The 18,754-nt window shown below is 43.5% G+C and overlaps 1 protein-coding gene across 1 annotated transcript in view; it reads left to right on the forward strand.

Moving 5' to 3' along the window:
* ATP12A (ATPase H+/K+ transporting non-gastric alpha2 subunit) overlaps positions 1-15,833 on the forward strand; it is a 29,128-nt gene extending 13,295 nt beyond the window's left edge. Inside the window, exons 12-23 of the mRNA XM_030307179.2 lie at positions 2,908-3,100; positions 5,529-5,704; positions 6,389-6,525; positions 8,951-9,101; positions 10,136-10,304; positions 10,390-10,544; positions 12,777-12,900; positions 13,090-13,235; positions 13,715-13,848; positions 13,988-14,089; positions 14,715-14,806; positions 14,891-15,833. Of these exons, the coding sequence (XP_030163039.1) occupies positions 2,908-3,100; positions 5,529-5,704; positions 6,389-6,525; positions 8,951-9,101; positions 10,136-10,304; positions 10,390-10,544; positions 12,777-12,900; positions 13,090-13,235; positions 13,715-13,848; positions 13,988-14,089; positions 14,715-14,806; positions 14,891-14,919 (1,608 nt within the window). The 3' untranslated portion in view covers positions 14,920-15,833. The remainder of the gene's footprint in view (positions 1-2,907; positions 3,101-5,528; positions 5,705-6,388; positions 6,526-8,950; positions 9,102-10,135; positions 10,305-10,389; positions 10,545-12,776; positions 12,901-13,089; positions 13,236-13,714; positions 13,849-13,987; positions 14,090-14,714; positions 14,807-14,890) is intronic.
* The last annotated feature ends 2,921 nt before the right edge of the window (positions 15,834-18,754 follow it).

Genomic DNA, 18,754 nt, shown 5'->3' on the forward strand with positions numbered 1-18,754 from the left:
GCATTTGAGTGGCACAACCACTTTTCACACATCTCTTCAACTCCCAAGGCCATGTTTTTTCTACCACAACACAAAGGCAGAACAGTTTAGTTCAGGCCACATGAATAAGCCTTGCCTTTTGTGAAAACCAATGAACAGTCTTCTCAGATGACTATTACCAGCCACGTTGCTTTCTAGTTCTGCCCCATATGCAGTTGACAGGGATCTCCTTTCTACCCATTGCTCAGGAAGAAAATGGCCATCCTTTGCTAGCTGTCTTCCCTCATTCCAGGCTGGCTAAGAACCCACGAGCTCTATCCTTCTCATGGGGGGACAAATGGCAATTTGTAACCCAGTTACTGCTGCAAGTGGGACTTCCCATAGACTCCAAAGCTGAGAGCAGGGCGTGATGACTTGGTCTTTGCATAACAGGAAAGTATATAAATAAGATAACCATGTCTGTGTAAACGTTTCTGGTATTTACCCACACATTTTGTTTGGATGGCATTTAGGATTGGGAAATAACTGTGTTGCAAACGTCTTTGTGAATAACAAGCCAATGAAGAATTGTAGTTAGCCAAATAGACAACTAAAAAATGTATGAAGTAAAATACTAAAGCCAGGAAGTTAGATCTCTTATTCAAAACATAAGTGAAAATAGAATGAGTAACAATCCTAAAATAACAATAGTAATGATAGGTATTATATGCTAATTTCTACATACATTGAATCACACACTCTGTAAGGTAGGGAATGAGGAAACTGAGGTACAGAGCATTATCACACAGCTAGTAAGGGCCAGAGCCAGGATTGAAACAGACCCGGGGAGTTCATGCTCTTAAGGAGTAGATTGAATACCTTCTAATCAGGAACAAGACTCAGAATCTGACTGGGGTTCCATCTACTCCAGTAAAGCCTTTCTTAATGATGTGAGAAATGAGAAAAAGTAGGTTCTGTGAGGCCTCATGTACTAAATGTTGAGGGAGAAAGTGGGCTACCCAGAGTTGGAAGTAGAAAGGAGGTCCTATATGGGCTCCTGCAGAAGAGGTCAAAGAACCTCTTTGGGTGCTGTTAGTGCTATGTTATATCTACACATGAGCAACACTCAACCCTAATCAAAGAGTCTTAGATGTCATGACCTTGGTCTCTGGGGTATCATTCAACCAAAGGAAATAAAGTGGAAGGTCTATGTCTTATTGACTTAAAAAAGCAATTACCCAAACTGAGACTGGTCCATAAAAATATTTCCAATGGTTTGTGGCAAACTGGTGAAAATGAGGACAATATTTTGTAAAGTTTTATATAAAGATGAATGTATTTAATTTAAAAGATTATCCTTTATATGCTGCCTGATTAAGGCAGGGACTCTAGTAGCCTGAATTCAAATCCCAGCTCAGCCACCTATTAGGGTATGACCTTGCACATGCCAGTTAATCTCTCCACACCCCAGTTTCCTCCCTTGTAAAAGGTGGTAATTATAGTACCCACAGCCTTAGGGTGGTTTTGAGAATTAAATGAATCAATCTGTGAAGCACTTAGAACAGTACACACTACAAAATTGTTTATTATTCCTACTTTTTTTTTTCAAAGTTTATTGATTTTGAGAGAGAGAGCATGTGTGAGTGGGGGTGGGGGAGGGAGAGAGAGAGAGAGAGAGAGAGAGAGAGAGAGAGAGAGAGAGAGAATGAGAATCCCAAGCAGGTTCCACGCTGTCAGCACAGAGCCTACTCAGGGCTTCTCTCACAAACCATGAGATCATGACCTGAGCTGAAATCAAGAGTCAGTGCTTAACCGGATGAGCCACTCTTGCACCCCTATTATTCCTACTTTTTAAATGTTAAAATACCATGTCTTTGAGAAAATGATAGTGGTAATAGATGTGAGGTTTTAGTTTGGCTTTGTGTTTTGTTTTGGTTAGTTGCTTTTTTTAATATGTTTACTTGCCCATTTAAAAAAATACCATATTTGCCCTCTACTTTTTTTTTTTTTTTATTGTGCTCCTCTCTGATATGCAGAAGGCTAAGAACTACTGGTTTAGAATTAATGGATAGACCCAAAATGGCAGATTTTTTTTTTTTTTTTTTTTTTTTTTTTTTTTAAGTAACTTACTCATTCTCTAGCAAACACTCCAGCTTCCGGGATTTCCCTTCAGAGGCTTAAAAGAGTACCTGCTTTACAATAACAGCTTATATAAGACTTCACCATTTTATGATCATTTATAAGTTTTTTCAGATTTTTTCTGATTATCTTATTAGGATGAATCTGGAAGTAGAATTAGTAGGTGAGAGGATGTTGATGTTAAAATTGTGGGACCTACTTAAGTCTTCTCCTGAAATCCTGTGAGAATGCCCACTTCTTCCACCCCTACCATTTTCCTTCATGTCCAGGCAGTGAAACTGGATTGATTTGGAGATGAAGAGGCACAGGAATTCCTGCTGCCCTCACCCCTGCCTGAGCTCAGAATAGCGTTGGTCTAAAAGGCTGCTGCTCACAATAGGGAGGTAGCAACAGGAGGTGAGATAAGGTAGCCAAGGTCCTCTGACCCCCACAGGCTTCCCAGGAGATCTGGTTCAAGACAGAGACTTCATGGGCTAACAGCCACATCTGGTCTCCCTAAAGAACCAGTTTCTTTTTGAAAGACCAGCTCCACTTAGTGTGGATTCAAACTCAGGGTACCCCTCTGAGTTGGGACCAAGTCTAGATCTCTGTGTATTATTTGACCACAAAATTAAAAAAGGATAGAACATGCCTATAGCGAACACCCTTTTTCACGTCAAAGATGAGTAGCCCAGTGAGAGAGAGGATATCTTTAATCTTCTTGTCATGTTGCTAATTAAGAGATCTGTCCAGTTCAGGCCATTATTATAAAGATAGTGTCATTATTCAATGGCAGGCTGTACCTAACGTGCTGAGTTCCTTCCCTCCCAGCTCTCCATACACAAGACAGATGACCCCAATGACAAGCGCTTCCTCCTGGTGATGAAAGGAGCCCCCGAGCGGATCTTAGAGAAGTGCAGCACCATCATGGTCAATGGCCAGGAGCAGCCTCTGGACAAGAGCACAGCTGAGGCCTTCCACACCGCGTACATGGAGCTGGGAGGCCTGGGGGAGCGTGTACTGGGTGAGCTCTTTGTAGCAGTACCCTTATCCATCACCTGTTGGGTGTGAGGCTCTATGCCAGGTCAGGGCACAAGAGGAGACAGGCTTATTATCTAGCAGAGTAGCTGTGGCACCCACATGAATCACAGAAAGCATGGCAAACAAACATGTATGAGAATACTGTATGATAGTACTGAGGAGGGTGGGGTTGCTTCCAGATGAGGAAAATCTGGGAAGATTTTATGGAAGGAGTTACTTTTTTTAATTTTTTTTTTCAACGTTTATTTATTTTTGGGACAGAGAGAGACAGAGCATGAACGGGGGAGGGGCAGAGAGAGAGGGAGACACAGAATCAGAAGCAGGCTCCAGGCTCCGAGCCATCAGCCCAGAGCCTGACGCGGGGCTCGAACTCACGGACCGCAAGATCGTGACCTGGCTGAAGTCGGACGCTTAACCGACTGCGCCACCCAGGCGCCCCAGGAGTTACATTTTAAACTCAGCCTTGCATGACAATATTTGAAGGGAGGTGGAAAAAAAGTATTCACAGTAGAAGGAACAACATAAGCCAAAGCACAGAGTTAAAAATGGATGGGGTCTGTGCACACATTGTGAATGAGCCAGTCTGTGTTTAGCGTTGCAGGCGAATGAGACGACATAGTCCTAGAAAATGAGCTGGAAAGATAGACTGCAGGGCATGATATGGAGTGCCTTATGTGGGTGAGGAACTGGGCTTTCATTCCACAGTCAGGAGAGCCACTAAACGCTTTGCAGCAAGTGGACTGATTAGAATGACAGTGTTTTCTAAAGGATAGTTCTTGGCAGCAGCAGGGAGAGGAGAGGCATGGCTCTCAGGAGGAGGTTGCTCCCTCATTCAGGTGAAAGAGGGTGGGAATTTGATCCAAGGCAATAGGAATGTGAAAGAGGGGTCAGACACAAGAGACTTCATGGAGGCAGAACTGGTAAGTCTGAGCAACTAGTTAGAGGAGAAAATTAAGCTTAAAATAATGTTGAAGTTGCTCACTTGCTTATTAGGGAGAAAATAGTGCCAGTTGCAGAGACCAGGGATGTTAGAGGTGGAAGGAACCATGGAAATCTAGCCACTGTGGCAAAAGCCTAACTGTGGTAACTTAAGTGATATCAAAGGGTATGTTCTTTTTTTTTTTTTTTTAATTTTTTTTTTTTTTAAACGTTTATTTATTTTTGGGACAGAGAGAGACAGAGCATGAACGGGGGAGGGGCAGAGAGAGAGGGAGACACAGAGTCGGAAACAGGCTCCAGGCTCCGAGCCATCAGCCCAGAGCCTGACGCGGGGCTCGAACTCACGGACCGTGAGATCGTGACCTGGCTGAAGTCGGACGCTTAACCGACTGCGCCACCCAGGCGCCCCAAAGGGTATGTTCTTAATGAGAATCCTGGGTTGACAGAATGGAACCTGTAAACTACCGAATATGAATTTAAGGTAACAGAAGTTCACGGTTGATGATAAGGCTCATTAAACATCGTAAAAGTTCTTGCCAGTCGAGATGGAATCTGTGGAATGTGTGTTTCTAAAAGATATTTGAGCTTGTTAAGCAAATGAAATAATTAAATGAGATAATAATGCTTTAAGCATGCCTTAAATAACCCACAGCACCAGGTTATGTTTTCAGTGCAGGTTTGATACCTATCTGACCAGAATCACTCTAGGAACCTTGTGTTTGACCTCTCAAACTCTGTGCTTTACTAAAACGTGTAAAGCAGTGGGGCATGCTGAAAACAAATTTGATGTGAAAGCTGATGAGAAAGTCATACGACCTTGGAAGTCCCACCAGACACGGGAATCTTTTCTGCTTCAACCCATGAGAGGCAGATGCCTTCTGAGTAACGAAAGGTTCTCCATTCCTAATGGCCTTTCTCTCACACTCACCTTGATTAAAGATGGAGCTTCATACCATTCTCCTGACGCCTCAGATTGTTTCCCCAGTTTGTGCACTGGCACGTTCCGTTTTCTCTGCCTAAAATGGCCTTCTCATCCCACATCTCCCTTCTCTCCCTGGAAAATGTCTAACTCCTCTTTCAAGAATCATCTCACTTGTGACCTCCTTGGGGAAGTCTTTCCTGATTCCCCGGGTGACTCTACTCTGTAACACTCACTGTACTTTTTTATGCTTTATCTCTTATGTCTCTGTCTCCACGCTAGACTGACATATCTCCAGAAGCAAAGGCTGACCCCTCTTGGTTTCTATATCCTTAGAACATAACAGAGAATCCAGTGGGCACCCAGTAAATTACTTTTGAATGAAATACGTCCTTCCTAATTACAGCATGCATTATAGAATTGAAATAATGAAACAATTCTGGTATCCACTCAAGTATTAGTAAAATAGTAAAAGTGTATGAAAATGTTCCTCCTTTTCTTTTGTTATTTCTTATCCTAATTTCATTGACTCCCAAATTCATGCACATTCCAGGTTTCTGTCATCTCTACCTGCCAGCAGACGAGTTTCCAGAATCTTATTCATTTGATGTAGACACCATGAACTTTCCCACGTCTAACCTGTGTTTTGTGGGGCTCTTATCAATGATTGATCCCCCCCGGTCCACTGTACCTGATGCGGTCACCAAATGCCGGAGTGCAGGGATCAAGGTGGGAGTTATTGTCCTGACTTAAGAAGTCCTCCATTTATGTTGTACACTTCTCTAAGAATGGTTGTCATAGGAGGTAGTCAGTGTTCAAGTCTCAGGTAAATATCATAATCCCCCACCCCCTTTTTATCTCTACTTTCACTATACTAAGATTCTAGTAACCGTCCAATAAAGGCAAAATGATTGTGTCTGTGTGGAACAAACCACAATAGTAACTGCAGTGAGAATGCCATGAATTGACTCTATCTTCCTTGCCCTAAACTATGATAGACAATAAAAGGTTTTATTGCTTAATCTTGAGGTTCAGCCTCAAAATCCATTTGCCTTCATGATATCAGAACCAAAATATTAATTCCATTACCATGTTAATAACAAGACTGTTGAAGCAACATGAGGCTCTCTCAGGTCGATATCCACCAGCCCTTTCACAAATAAAGTAACATGCAAGGGAAAGGTCTTCCTCTAATGTCAGAGGAGCAAATGTAAGAAGCTTGGAAGCAAGGATAGATCCAAGGAGATCAGTGTGTCCTTCAGAGACAGTTTTGTCTTTGATCTGAAGATCAAAACCTAGCCATAAGGACAAACCACAATAATCACTCATCACATTCTGGGCTGATATTAAACTATCCCTACTCTGGCCATCTGAGATTCTCATTGTTCACATGCCTCTCTCATTGTGTTCTAGGTTATCATGGTTACAGGTGATCATCCAATCACAGCCAAAGCTATTGCCAAAAGTGTGGGTATTATTTCAGCCAACAGTGAGACAGTGGAAGACATTGCAAAACGCCTCCACATTGCTGTGGAGCAAGTTAACAAACGGTAAGCACAGAACCAATGTAGCAGAAACGTTCTTATCCAAGTTCGTATCCTTGTTGGCTCTAAAGAGCTGTGCTATTTGGAGCAAAGCCCTTTTTTTGCCAGACATTATCTCAGGGTAATGCTAGGCTGTATTGGTACCATGAAAATTACCCATTATGTACTCCTTGTATGAAATTTAAAAAACCCAGTGGAGTAGACCGGAAAACTTCAGTGCCAAATTTAGAGTGAGAAAAACTGAAACAAAATTTATATGAAATTACTTGCTGTCGATCCAGTTGTATAATCAGGAATATTAAGAACCCTCTGTGTTTGGTGCACTCCCCTAGGGCTCATTTTGAGTATCTATTCAGTTGCTTCCTGAGGAAAGATTCGGTTTTCCATAGTGTCTCCTAATTCTTGTAATCATGTCTATCCTTTAGTCCACTCATCCATCCATTCAGTCATGTATTAACTTTCAACAGTTAATTGTTGAGTGCCAACAAGGTACCCGGCACGGTGCTAGACACTGGAACTATAGCAGCAAAGAGACCAGACACTATCCCTGCCCTTGGGAAGCTTTCCATCTATGTTGAGGGACAGAAAAATAAAAACTATTTGTGATGTCATAAGTACAGTGAAGGAGACACACAGGGGACAAGGGTTCTAGCAGTGGGAGGAGAGTCACCTTGACTGTTGATAATTCAGATGACCAAAGACTCCAAAGTCTTAGTGTAAAAATAAATATTGGCTTTATTATAACTTCACACATGTTGGGGGGAAAGGGAGAGACCAATGAACCCCCTCTAGTTAACCCAAGCATTTATGCCTTTTAGAATACCAAGCTGTCAGGTAATAAATTATTACCTGAGCAACAAATTACCACTTAAGACAACCCAACAGAATTATAGCCTCTGGGCACAGCAACAATATCTGAAGTCCGAGTATTCCAATGCTCCTTTGTATAAACAACATTCATCTACAAAAGCTTTTTGGAGCTTTTGTTTATTTGCTTTGTTTTGTTTTTTTTTTTAATTTTTTTTTCAACGTTTTTATTTATTTTTGGGACAGAGAGAGACAGAGCATGAACGGGCGAGGGGCAGAGAGAGAGGGAGACACAGAATCGGAAACAGGCTCCAGGCTCTGAGCCATCAGCCCAGAGCCCGACACGGGGCTCGAACTCACGGACCGCGAGATCGTGACCTGGCTGAAGTCGGACGCTTAACCGACTGCGCCACCCAGGCGCCCCTTATTTGCTTTGTTTTTAAAAATAATAGGATTACGCATTTTCATGCAACTCACCACACTGAATAGGGGTTGGGATGGACACTTTGGTGAATGTTTTCAGTTATTCACTGTGTCAACTGTAGCTTCATGATCATGTAATACTTGTACTTTTGCAGCTGTGGGGAGAAAGGACACACCCTTTTCTTATCTTACTTCCATATATATATATATATATATATATATATATATATATATTTTTTTTTTTTTTTTTTTTTACCAGAACATAGAAACACCTGTATTTTGAGTCAAGTCTAGAATTCTAGAATTTAGCACCAACAGGAAAACACAGACCTAAAAATGCTCAAAACAAACAAGTGTAAAGAAAAAGGCATGCAGTGTTTTGTACATAGAGCGTAGAAGCTGAGATTTGAAGGCTAAAATGTGGAGTGTTAGTCAAGGGAAGAGGAGGTGAGAGAAGCCCATTCCTGGCAAAGGCAGAAAGACCTCTGAAGGCCTGAGGGCAGTGGAGGGTATGGAGGTATGGAGGGCTCAGAGCTGGGAGGTCCAGTGGGCTGCAGGAGAGAGCCAGCCAAAGGGGAAGTGACGCTCAACAGCACAGGCTGCACCCAGCCTTGCAGACCAGGTTAGGGACTCAGGGGTCTGCTCTAAGTGCAGTGGAAAGCCTCTGAAATGTTTTAGCATGGAACAATACAATCAGATCTGTGTAATTAATTACACTTTCTAGAACCTTACTTTTATCGGCAGCAGATAATAGTTTTCCTCAAAGAAGACCTCAATAAATTGTTCTCCCTACACAGCTCATTACACAGTGGACACTATAAGTCTGAAGTAAACAACAAAGAATTGTTACCTGCGTGTTTTGGCAAAAACTGAATTCTAGGACCCAAAACATACGAACAGGAAGTTACATTGCCCCAGGAATGTTCCCACCCGTTCCTACAAAGCAAAAGATTTATTCCTATTGTTGTATGATACCAGGAAATGGCCTTATTTTTTTAACCTCAGTTTACTGTCGTGAAATGGAGACCAGCGTGTCCCAAGAACTCATAACCCCTATCATCCCACTAGATAGAGTATTAGGGTCAAGGACATTGGATTCCAGGTAAAATTCAAAGAGACTTCGGCCCATTTCCTGCCCAGAACAGCATTTTAGTATAAGATCCAACCTTTGGCCTCACTCAGTTCCTTCTGGCCCTTCTAGGGACGCTAAAGCTGTGGTGGTGACTGGCACAGAGCTGAAGGACATGAGCCCAGAACAGCTGGATGAGCTCTTAACCAACTACTCAGAGATTGTCTTTGCTCGAACATCCCCCCAGCAGAAGCTGATCATTGTAGAGGGCTGTCAAAGGCAGGTGGGTGGACAGCAGTTCCCAAAGAACCTTCCAGGTCTGTCAGTGTCCTGTGGGGAATTTTGGGGCTGAGATCTGGATCCCAGATCAGGGCTATGGCACTTTTTAAACCCCTCAAGAAACAATTCTTTGCCCGTTTTCATCACCTTACATTTCTACCCTCTCAGGGGGCTGACCCTCCACCCTTCTTTGAGACCCTCCTGCATGCACAGCTTTCTGACAGTGAAGCATTTGGTGCTGTGGTAGGTGTGATTATAGAGAGATTTGAAAGTGTAAGATATACACATGCACCCCAATGTTTCTAGCAGCACTATCAACAACAGCCAAAGTATGGAAAGAGCCCAAATGTCCATCGCTGGATGAATGGATAAAGAAGATGTGGTATTTATATACAATGGAGTATTACTCAGCAATCAAAAAGAATGGAATCTTGCCATTTGCAACTACGTGGATGGAACTAGAGGATATTATGCTAAGTGAAATTAGTCAGAGAAAGACAAATATCATAGACTTCACTCATATGAGGACTTTAAGACACAGAACAGATGAACACAAGGGAAGGAAAGCAAAAATAATGTAAAAACAGGGAGGGGGACAAAACATAAGAGACTCTTAAATATGGAGAACAAACAGAAGGTTACTGGAGGGTTTGTGGGAGGGGGATGGGCTAAATGGGTGAGGGGCATTAAGGAATCTACTCCTGAAATCATTGTTGCACTATATGCTAACTAAGTTGGATGTAAATTTAAAAAATAAAATTAAAATTAAAAAAAATAAAAGTGTAAGATATAGAGCAAAAACTGTAAAGACACAAGATATGAAATATCCACTTTAGCCTGCCACACACATGGTTTTAATTATCGAGAATGTTGTTCTTGCTCCCGGATTTCCCGGCTTTATCTTTTCCCAAAAACAAGCCCTTCATTTCAGCTCCAGTCATCCTTACATCCTCCAGAGGAAGGGGAGACTGTGTTGATCTTGTCCTACCCGTGACCCCTTAGGCCTGCTGTCTCCTGTTTTCTCATGTGTCCCCACAGAATGCGGTTGTTGCTGTGACAGGGGATGGAGTTAATGACTCTCCGGCTCTAAAGAAGGCAGATATTGGGATTGCCATGGGGATAGCAGGTTCCGATGCGGCCAAAAATGCAGCTGACATGGTCTTGTTGGATGACAACTTTGCATCCATAGTCACAGGAGTGGAGGAAGGTGAGTGAGGTCTCAGGTGATCTTACTGAGACAGGGGTCACCTGGGGTCCAAGAGCAAATCCTATACAAGAACATCTTTGCCTAGGTCGCCTGATCTTCGACAACCTAAAGAAGACTATCGCCTATACCCTGACCAAGAACATTGCTGAGCTGTGCCCCTTTCTGATCTACATCATTGTTGGGCTCCCTCTGCCCATTGGCACCATTACGATCTTGTTCATCGACTTGGGCACAGACATAGTAAGTAGCACTAAAGGGAACAGGATCTGATAACTAATGTAAACTTCAGGGTCATTACCTTCAAGGGCAAGGAGATGGACGAAATCAGTTCTCCTTGAACAGGGCCTGAATTTCTGCATTTCTAGTAATTCTTAAGTGATACCGATTCTGCTGGTCCACCAGCCACATCTTAAAGCAAAGTACTAGAGGGGCACCTGGGTGGCTCAGTCGGTTAAGCGTCCTACTTCAGCTCAGGTCACAATCTCGCAGTCCGTGAGTTCGAGCCCCACGTCGGGCTCTGGGCTGATGGCTCAGAGCCTGGAGCCTACTTCCGATTCTGTGTCTCCCTCTCTCTCTGCCCCTCCCCCGTTCATGCTCTGTCTCTCTCTGTCTCAAAAATAAATAAACGTTAAAAAAAAATTAAAAAAAAAAAAGCAAAGTACTAGAGAGATCTGTCAAATGTTTGGAAGTTAAAACCACTTCACCTCGTGTAAGAGCTTTTCTTTTTAATTTTTTTTTCCAACGTTTATTTATTTTTTGGGGGACAGAGAGAGACAGAGCATGAACGGGGGAGGGGCAGAGAGAGAGGGAGACACAGAATCGGAAACAGGCTCCAGGCTCCGAGCCATCAGCCCAGAGCCCGACGCGGGGCTCGAACTCACGGACCGCGAGATCGTGACCTGGCTGAAGTCGGACGCTTAACCGACTGCGCCACCCAGGCGCCCCAGTAAGAGCTTTTCAAGACATGAGTTCTTCACCCTCCCCCCAAGATATGCTAGTCATTGGTTTCAGCTCATGTGCCTCCCTCCCCTTTGGAGAAGAAAGCACTATCACTAAATAGCCCCTGTAACACTGCGGGCCCAATGGCCACCGTGATAACCCACACCTGTCCCTTGTTAAGTAAAAGAATCTGTGGTCTGGAAGCCCCTCACCTAAACACAGTAAGAACCAGCAGTTATTAACACTTTAGCAGGCCTCATACTGACCTACAATAACATCACCTAAACCCTCCCTTCTTCTAGTATGTATCCATTTAAGAAAGCATCATGACCGTTATCCACATGGCTCCAGCTTACACAGGCAAAGGGAGGAAAAGGCAATAGGGAGCGAACAGAATTCACAGTGAGAATGGCCCTGCAAATGGCCGGCTTCTACCCTGTTGTTTTATGCAATACCCAGGCAATCTCCACATTGCAGAGACCCTAAAGCCATCTTTACCTTAGAGGGGAATTGGGGTCCTTCATGGTTTACAGTCAGATCACTTTGCAGGCTCTTTCAGTTTGCTTCGTTTTCTCCACTGCAGTGCTTCTTGCAGTGTGGTCAGGGCATCACCTGGGAACTTGTTAGAAATGCAGATTCTCTGGCCTTGGGAAAGTCTGGGGGTGGGGGGTGGGGCCCAGCGATCTGTCCTTAAAAGTCCTTCCAGGCGGGAGGGCCTGTGAGAGAACCAGTGTGACCTAGTGGCATGCCGAAGGGGGAGAGGATAGCAGGAAAAATCTGCCCCAGAGGGGAAAAGTGTTTTATAATTAGCATCTTTAGAACTGCCAGCACATGTTGATAATAAAAAGTAGATTGATTTTTAAAGCCAACTATTTTTTTTAATGTTTGTTTATTTTTGAGAGAGAGTGAGAGAGCCAAAGTGTGAGCTGGGGAGGGGCAGAGAAAGAGGGAGACACAGAATCCGAAGCAGGCTCCAGGCTCCGAGCCGTCAGCACAGAGCCCAACATGGGGCTCAAACCCACAAACAGTGAGATCATGACTTGAGTTGAAGTCAGAAGCTTAACTGACTGAGCCACCCAGGCACCCCCCCTTACTCTTTTCAATTTCTTCTTCTTTTTTTTTAATGTTTATTTCTGAGAGAGAGGGACAGAGCGCAAGCAGGGGAGGGGCAGAGAGAGAGGGAGACACAGAATCCAAAGCAGGCCCCAGGCTCCAAGCTGTCAGCACAGAGCCCGACGTGGGGCTTGAACTCATGAACCGCGAGATCATGACCTGAGCCAAAGTTGGACACTTAACCGACTGAGCCACTTAGGTGCCCCTAAAGCCAACTGTTTTTAAATTCTCTAGAGACAATCCACCCCCATTGTCTACACCCTGGATAGACCAGTTCCATAACCCTGTAACCCCACCACCATTATCATCCACCACCCCACCACCTACCCTGAGGCCCCTGGCTATGCCACTGCCACTATCACTCTGTTGGTACAGCACAGTGTTTCAGGGCTAGGCCTCACAGACTCTCTCCCCATCTAGATTCCCTCTATTGCCTTGGCTTATGAGAAAGCTGAAAGTGACATTATGAACAGGAAGCCTCGCCATAAGAAGAAGGACAGACTGGTGAACCAGCAACTTGCCATATACTCTTACCTGCACATTGGTACGATGAGAGCACCTCTCACCTGTCATACGAGGGACCTCCCAGAGAATGCATTCCAGTCACAGGCAGAAACTGTTTTTCCTTCTGGGGTGGGGTTGGGATGAGAGGAGAAATCAAGAGGAGAATGAGTGCACACGCAATTCTGAAGTCGTTCTAGAACCTCTACCCTTACCTCTTTTGTGCTTTTAGGCCTCATGCAAGCTGTGGGAGCTTTTGTTGTGTATTTCACCGTGTATGCGCAGGAGGGCTTTAAACCCAGCATTCTTGCTGACCTCCGGGTAGAATGGGAAAACGGCAATGTGAATGACTTAGAAGACAGCTACGGACAGCAATGGGTAAGGGAAGGAGACTCACCCTTCAACGTCCTCCTGTTTCTCCCCTCCTCTCGCGGCCTTGTCCAGACTCATGCAGAACTTTCAATTCCCTGGACAGCCTTAATGAGACAGAGAAAGTAAAAGTTTTCTCAGTTAATAGGGCTTGTGGGCCCCTTGGTTACATTGGTTTGGCCTTTGCCAGGACTCAGCCTTCTCTCTTGAATCACATGCCTTGAGGTCACTTTTCTTACTTTGGCTTTGCAATTGTTTTGGAGGAGTAACCAGTCCAACAACACCCACAGTTGGGCCGTATCAATTAAGTTAGCATCTTTCCCTACTCAACTGGTTAAAGAAAATAAAGTTTCTTTCCAAGCACAAGGAGATGATCCTTTGTCAATCGTGGTGAGGTGGGGAGAAAGTAAAGCTTTATAGAACTGCATGGAAATCTCCTTCAAGTTTTCCATCTGGGGTCTCACGGTCTCCTCTTTGTCCATTGACAGACATGGTACCAGAGGAAATACTTAGAATGGACAGGCTACACAGCTTTCTTTGTTGGCATCATGGTCCAGCAGATAGCGGATGTGCTCATCAGGAAAACCAGAAGGAACTCCATCTTCCAGCAGGGCCTCTTTAGGTACTGCCCACATCCAGCCTCATAGTTCAGCCCTGGGCCTTCGACACAGGAATGATGAGGGTCATGCCTGTGACTCCACCGGTGTGTGGCCCTGTGGCCACGTGAATTCAGAATCTGTTTGCTTTTATGTTTCTTGTAGAAATAAAGTCATCTGGCTGGGGATTGCCTCACAGATTATCATTGCTTTAATCCTCTCCTATGGGCTTGGAAGTGTCACAGCCCTGAATTTCACGATGCTCCGGTGAGTTCCTCTTCAACAGTGGGCAGGAAAGAGCCAGCCCTGTTATTATTTTTTTTAATGTTTATGTATTTTTGAAAGAGAGAAAGAGTGAGTGTGGAGGGGCAGAGAAAGAGGGAGAAGGGGATCTGAAGCGGGCTCCTGCTGATGGCAGAAAGCCCAATGTGGGGCTTGAACTCACGAACCGTGAGATCATGACCTGAACTGAAATCGGACGCTTAACTGACTGAGCCAGCCAGGCGCTCCAGAGATAGCCATATTCTGAGCTGTCACAGCCTAAGTGAACATTAGGATTCCAGGGAACTCTTTCCTCTCCAGGCTTTCAAAAGAGATAAGACTGAATCTGTGCTATATTAGAGACTTAGACCTGCTAGTTTTCCCAGAAGAGGAAATGGGTTTCACCATCCCAGCTCTACCCTCATCTAATAGGACACTTCATAGGCAGATGTTGCTTCTACCAGTCACAGTCTGGAAAAATAAGAAGCTTCCCAGTTTTACACTATATGACCCAATATTGTTCTGTCCAGTAAGGCAGAGAAAATGAACAAGAAGCCCTCTGCCCATGGGCAGGAAGCTGGGCCTTTTCTTTGGATGCACTCAGACTGACTTTCCTCCCTCCTGCTTCCAGGCCTCAGTACTGGTTTGTGGCTGTGCCATATGCCATTCTGATTTGGGTGTATGATGAGGTCCGAAAACTTTTCATCAGACTCTACCCTGGAAGTAAGTAGTAACATAATTTTTGAGACTCTGTTTATCCACTTCAACAGACTCCCCATTTCTCATTAACTTTTTCTACCTCCACAGGCTGGTGGGACAAGAACATGTATTACTAAGACCACCTCACTTCCCAAGATTCCCAGTTGCACATTGAGCCTGTTCTTTATCTTCTGGCTGCTGTCTGGGAGACCACTGCAATAGGGACTTATCCAAATGCAGAAAGAGAAGGCAGAAAGCAGTATGAAAGATACTCACTGAGGTTTTGTACTTTCAAGCAGAAATTCAACTGTTTATATATGATTTGTATCTCTATTTCCGTCTCCTTGTTTAGAAATACGTGAATTTCAATGGAATGGAGTAGGGAAGAATGACATGTAAGTGTATATAAAGTCCACTCATGTTAAATTGCCTTAGGTGATGCAGCCAGCTGCTCAGATTTCCCTGCTAGATAAGATTGGTCAAACCTCCATTCCATACCCTATTAAAAGCCCAGTGACGTTCCTAGATTTCTCTGAATTCCCAGAGAGCTTATAATTTCATGGTCACCCTGCTCAAAAGTTAATTCAGCTGAAGAGTTGCAAAAGGTGGAAGTAATGGCAGGTTTACATCACAGTAACATGGACAACCTCAGTTTTGACCCTGAGACATCTTTCTTAACAGTCCACCACCCATCTGCAGCCCTCATCATCTGGCCAGTCCTATCAGTGCCCTTCCTCCCTCACTCCCTCATTGCCTTCCACTCCCGAGACTGACCCACCAACTCCTCCCAAACTGAGCTCCGTGTCCGTTTTGCATATCCCAGTCCAAATGCTCTCTCGACTCAAAGGAGTTTTCAGTTATCAGGATTCAACCTCAGTAGAGAAGAACTGGGGTTTAAAACAGTAATATTTATTTCTCATAAAATGGTTGCAAAGCACTCTCTGGAATTAATTTTCTGTCATGATTTAACTTCGCTTTATTCGTGTGTAACACATCCATGTTGACAGCCCCTAAGAGGCTTCATTTTAAGTAAAAGATGTTTTATAAAACCTGGTCTCATTGTGGTATTTTAATTAATTTGGGTTTTTCTAGAATGCAGAGCATAGGGCACCAAAAAATGAGATGTGAGGGGCATCTGGGTGGCTCAGTCAGTTGAGTGTCCGACTTCAGTTCAGGTCATTATCTCGTGGTCTGTGACTTCGAGCCCCATATCGGGCTCTGTGCTGACAGCTCGGAGCCTGGAGCCTGCTTCAGATTCTGTGTCTCCCTCTCTCTCTGCCCCTCCCCTGCTCATGCTCTGTCTCTCTCTTTCTGTCATAAATAAATAAAAACATTTTAAAAAATGAGATGTAATTTCAATTTTTTTTTCTTCTTTCAGTCATTTTACTTTTCTATGGCAGGTCTAAAATATAGGGTTTACCTTCTGAACTCCCCTCTCCAATATCCCCGTTCTATATCCCAAGTCGGGATTTCTGGGGGAGGATACACCTTTCATCACTGGCCCTAGGGAAAGCAATTTTCGTAGCACTGACTTGACAGAACCTGAAAATTGCATGTGGTTAAACTTTCCCATCCCCAGCCTACCCCATCACCTCTCCTCCATTGCTCATTTAAACAAGGATATGCCAAGAAATAGAAAGGGAAGGAAAACTTCCAGACTCATTCTATGAAGCCAGTATTACTTTGATTCCTAAACCAGACAGAGACCCAGTAAAAAAAGAGAACTACAGGCCAATATCCCTGATGAATATGGATGCAAAAATTCTCAATAAGATACTAGCAAATCGAATTCAACGGCATATAAAAAGAATTATTCAACATGATCAAGTGGGATTCATTCCTGGGATGCAGGGCTGGTTCAACATTCGCAAATCAATCAACGTGATACATCACATTAACAAAAAAAAAGAGAAGAACCATATGATCCTGTCAATCGATGCAGAAAAGGCCTTTGACAAAATCCAGCACCCTTTCTTAATAAAAACCCTTGAGAAAGTCGGGATAGAAGGAACATACTTAAAGATCATAAAAGCCATTTATGAAAAGCCCACAGCTAACATCATCCTCAACGGGGAAAAACTGAGAGCTTTTTCCCTGAGATCAGGAACACGACAGGGATGCCCACTCTCACCGCTGTTGTTTAACATAGTGCTGGAAGTTCTAGTATCAGCAATCAGACAACAAAAGGAAATCAAAGGCATCAAAATTGGCAAAGATGAAGTCAAGCTTTTGCTTTTTGCAGGTGACATGATATTATACATGGAAAATCCGATAGACTTCACCACAAGTCTGCTAGAACTGATACATGAATTCAGCAAAGTTGCAGGATACAAAATCAATGTACAGAAATCCGTTGCATTCTTATACACTAACAATGAAGCAACAGAAAGACAAATAAAGAAACTGATCCCATTCACAATTGCACCAAGAAGCATCAAATACCTAGGAATAAATCTAACCAAAGATGTAAAAGATCTGTATGCTGAAAACTATAGAAAGCTTATGAAGGTAATTGAAGAAGTTTTAAAGAAATGGAAAGACATTCCCTGCTCATGGATTGGAAGAATAAATATTGTCAAAATGTCAATACTACCCAAAGCTATCTACACATTCAATGCAATCCCAATCAAAATTGCACCAGCATTCTTCTCGAAACTAGAACAAGCAATCCTAAAATTCATATGGAACCACAAAAGGCCCCGAATAGCCAAAGTAATTTTGAAGAAGAAGACCAAAGCAGGAGGCATCACAATCCCAGACTTTAGCCTCTACTACAAAGCTGTCATCATCAAGACAGCATGGTATTGGCACAAAAACAGACACATAGACCAATGGAATAGAATAGAAACCCCAGAACTAGACCCACAAACATATGGCCAACTCATCTTTGACAAAGCAGGAAAGAACATCCAATGGAAAAAAGACAGTCTCTTTAACAAATGGTGCTGGGAGAACTGGACAGCAACATGCAGAAGGTTGAAACTAGACCACTTTCTCACACCATTCACAAAAATAAACTCAAAATGGATAAAGGACCTGAATGTGAGGCAGGAAACCATCAAAACCTTAGAGGAGAAAGCAGGAAAAGACCTCTCTGACCTCAGCCGTAGCAATCTCTTACTCGACACATCCCCAAAGACAAGGGAATTAAAAGCAAAAGCGAATTACTGGGACCTTATGAAGATAAAAAGCTTCTGCACAGCAAAGGAAACAACCAACAAAACTAAAAGGCAACCAATGGAATGGGAAAAGATATTTGCAAATGACATATCGGACAAAGGGCTAGTATCCAAAATCTATAAAGAGCTCACCAAACTCCACACCCAAAAAACAAATAATCCAGTGAAGAAATGGGCAGAAAACATGAATAGACACTTCTCTAAAGAAGACATCCGGATGGCCAACAGGCACATGAAAAGATGTTCAGCGTCGCTCCTTATCAGGGAAATACAAATCAAAACCACACTCAGATATCACACCTCACGCCAGTCAGAGTGGCCAAAATGAACAAATCAGGAGACTATAGATGCTGGAGAGGATGTGGAGAAACGGGAACCCTCTTGCACTGTTGGTGGGAATGCAAATTGGTGCAGCCGCTCTGGAAAGCAGTGTGGAGGTTCCTCAGAAAATTAAAAATAGACCTACCCTATGACCCAGCAATAGCACTGCTAGGAATTTATCCAAGGGATACAGGAGTACTGATGCACAGGGGCACTTGTACCCCAATGTTCATAGCAGCACTGTCAACAATAGCCAAATTATGGAAAGAGCCTAAATGTCCATCAACAGATGAATGGATAAAGAAATTGTGGCTTATATACACAATGGAATACTACGTGGCAATGAGAAAAAATGAAATATGGCCTTTTGTAGCAACGTGGATGGAACTGGAGAGTCTGATGCTAAGTGAAATAAGCCATACAGAGAAAGACAGATACCATATGGTTTCACTCTTATGTGGATCCTGAGAAA

Source organism: Lynx canadensis, chromosome A1 (genome assembly GCF_007474595.2).
Source record: "Lynx canadensis isolate LIC74 chromosome A1, mLynCan4.pri.v2, whole genome shotgun sequence".
Taxonomy (NCBI): Eukaryota; Metazoa; Chordata; class Mammalia; order Carnivora; family Felidae; genus Lynx; species Lynx canadensis.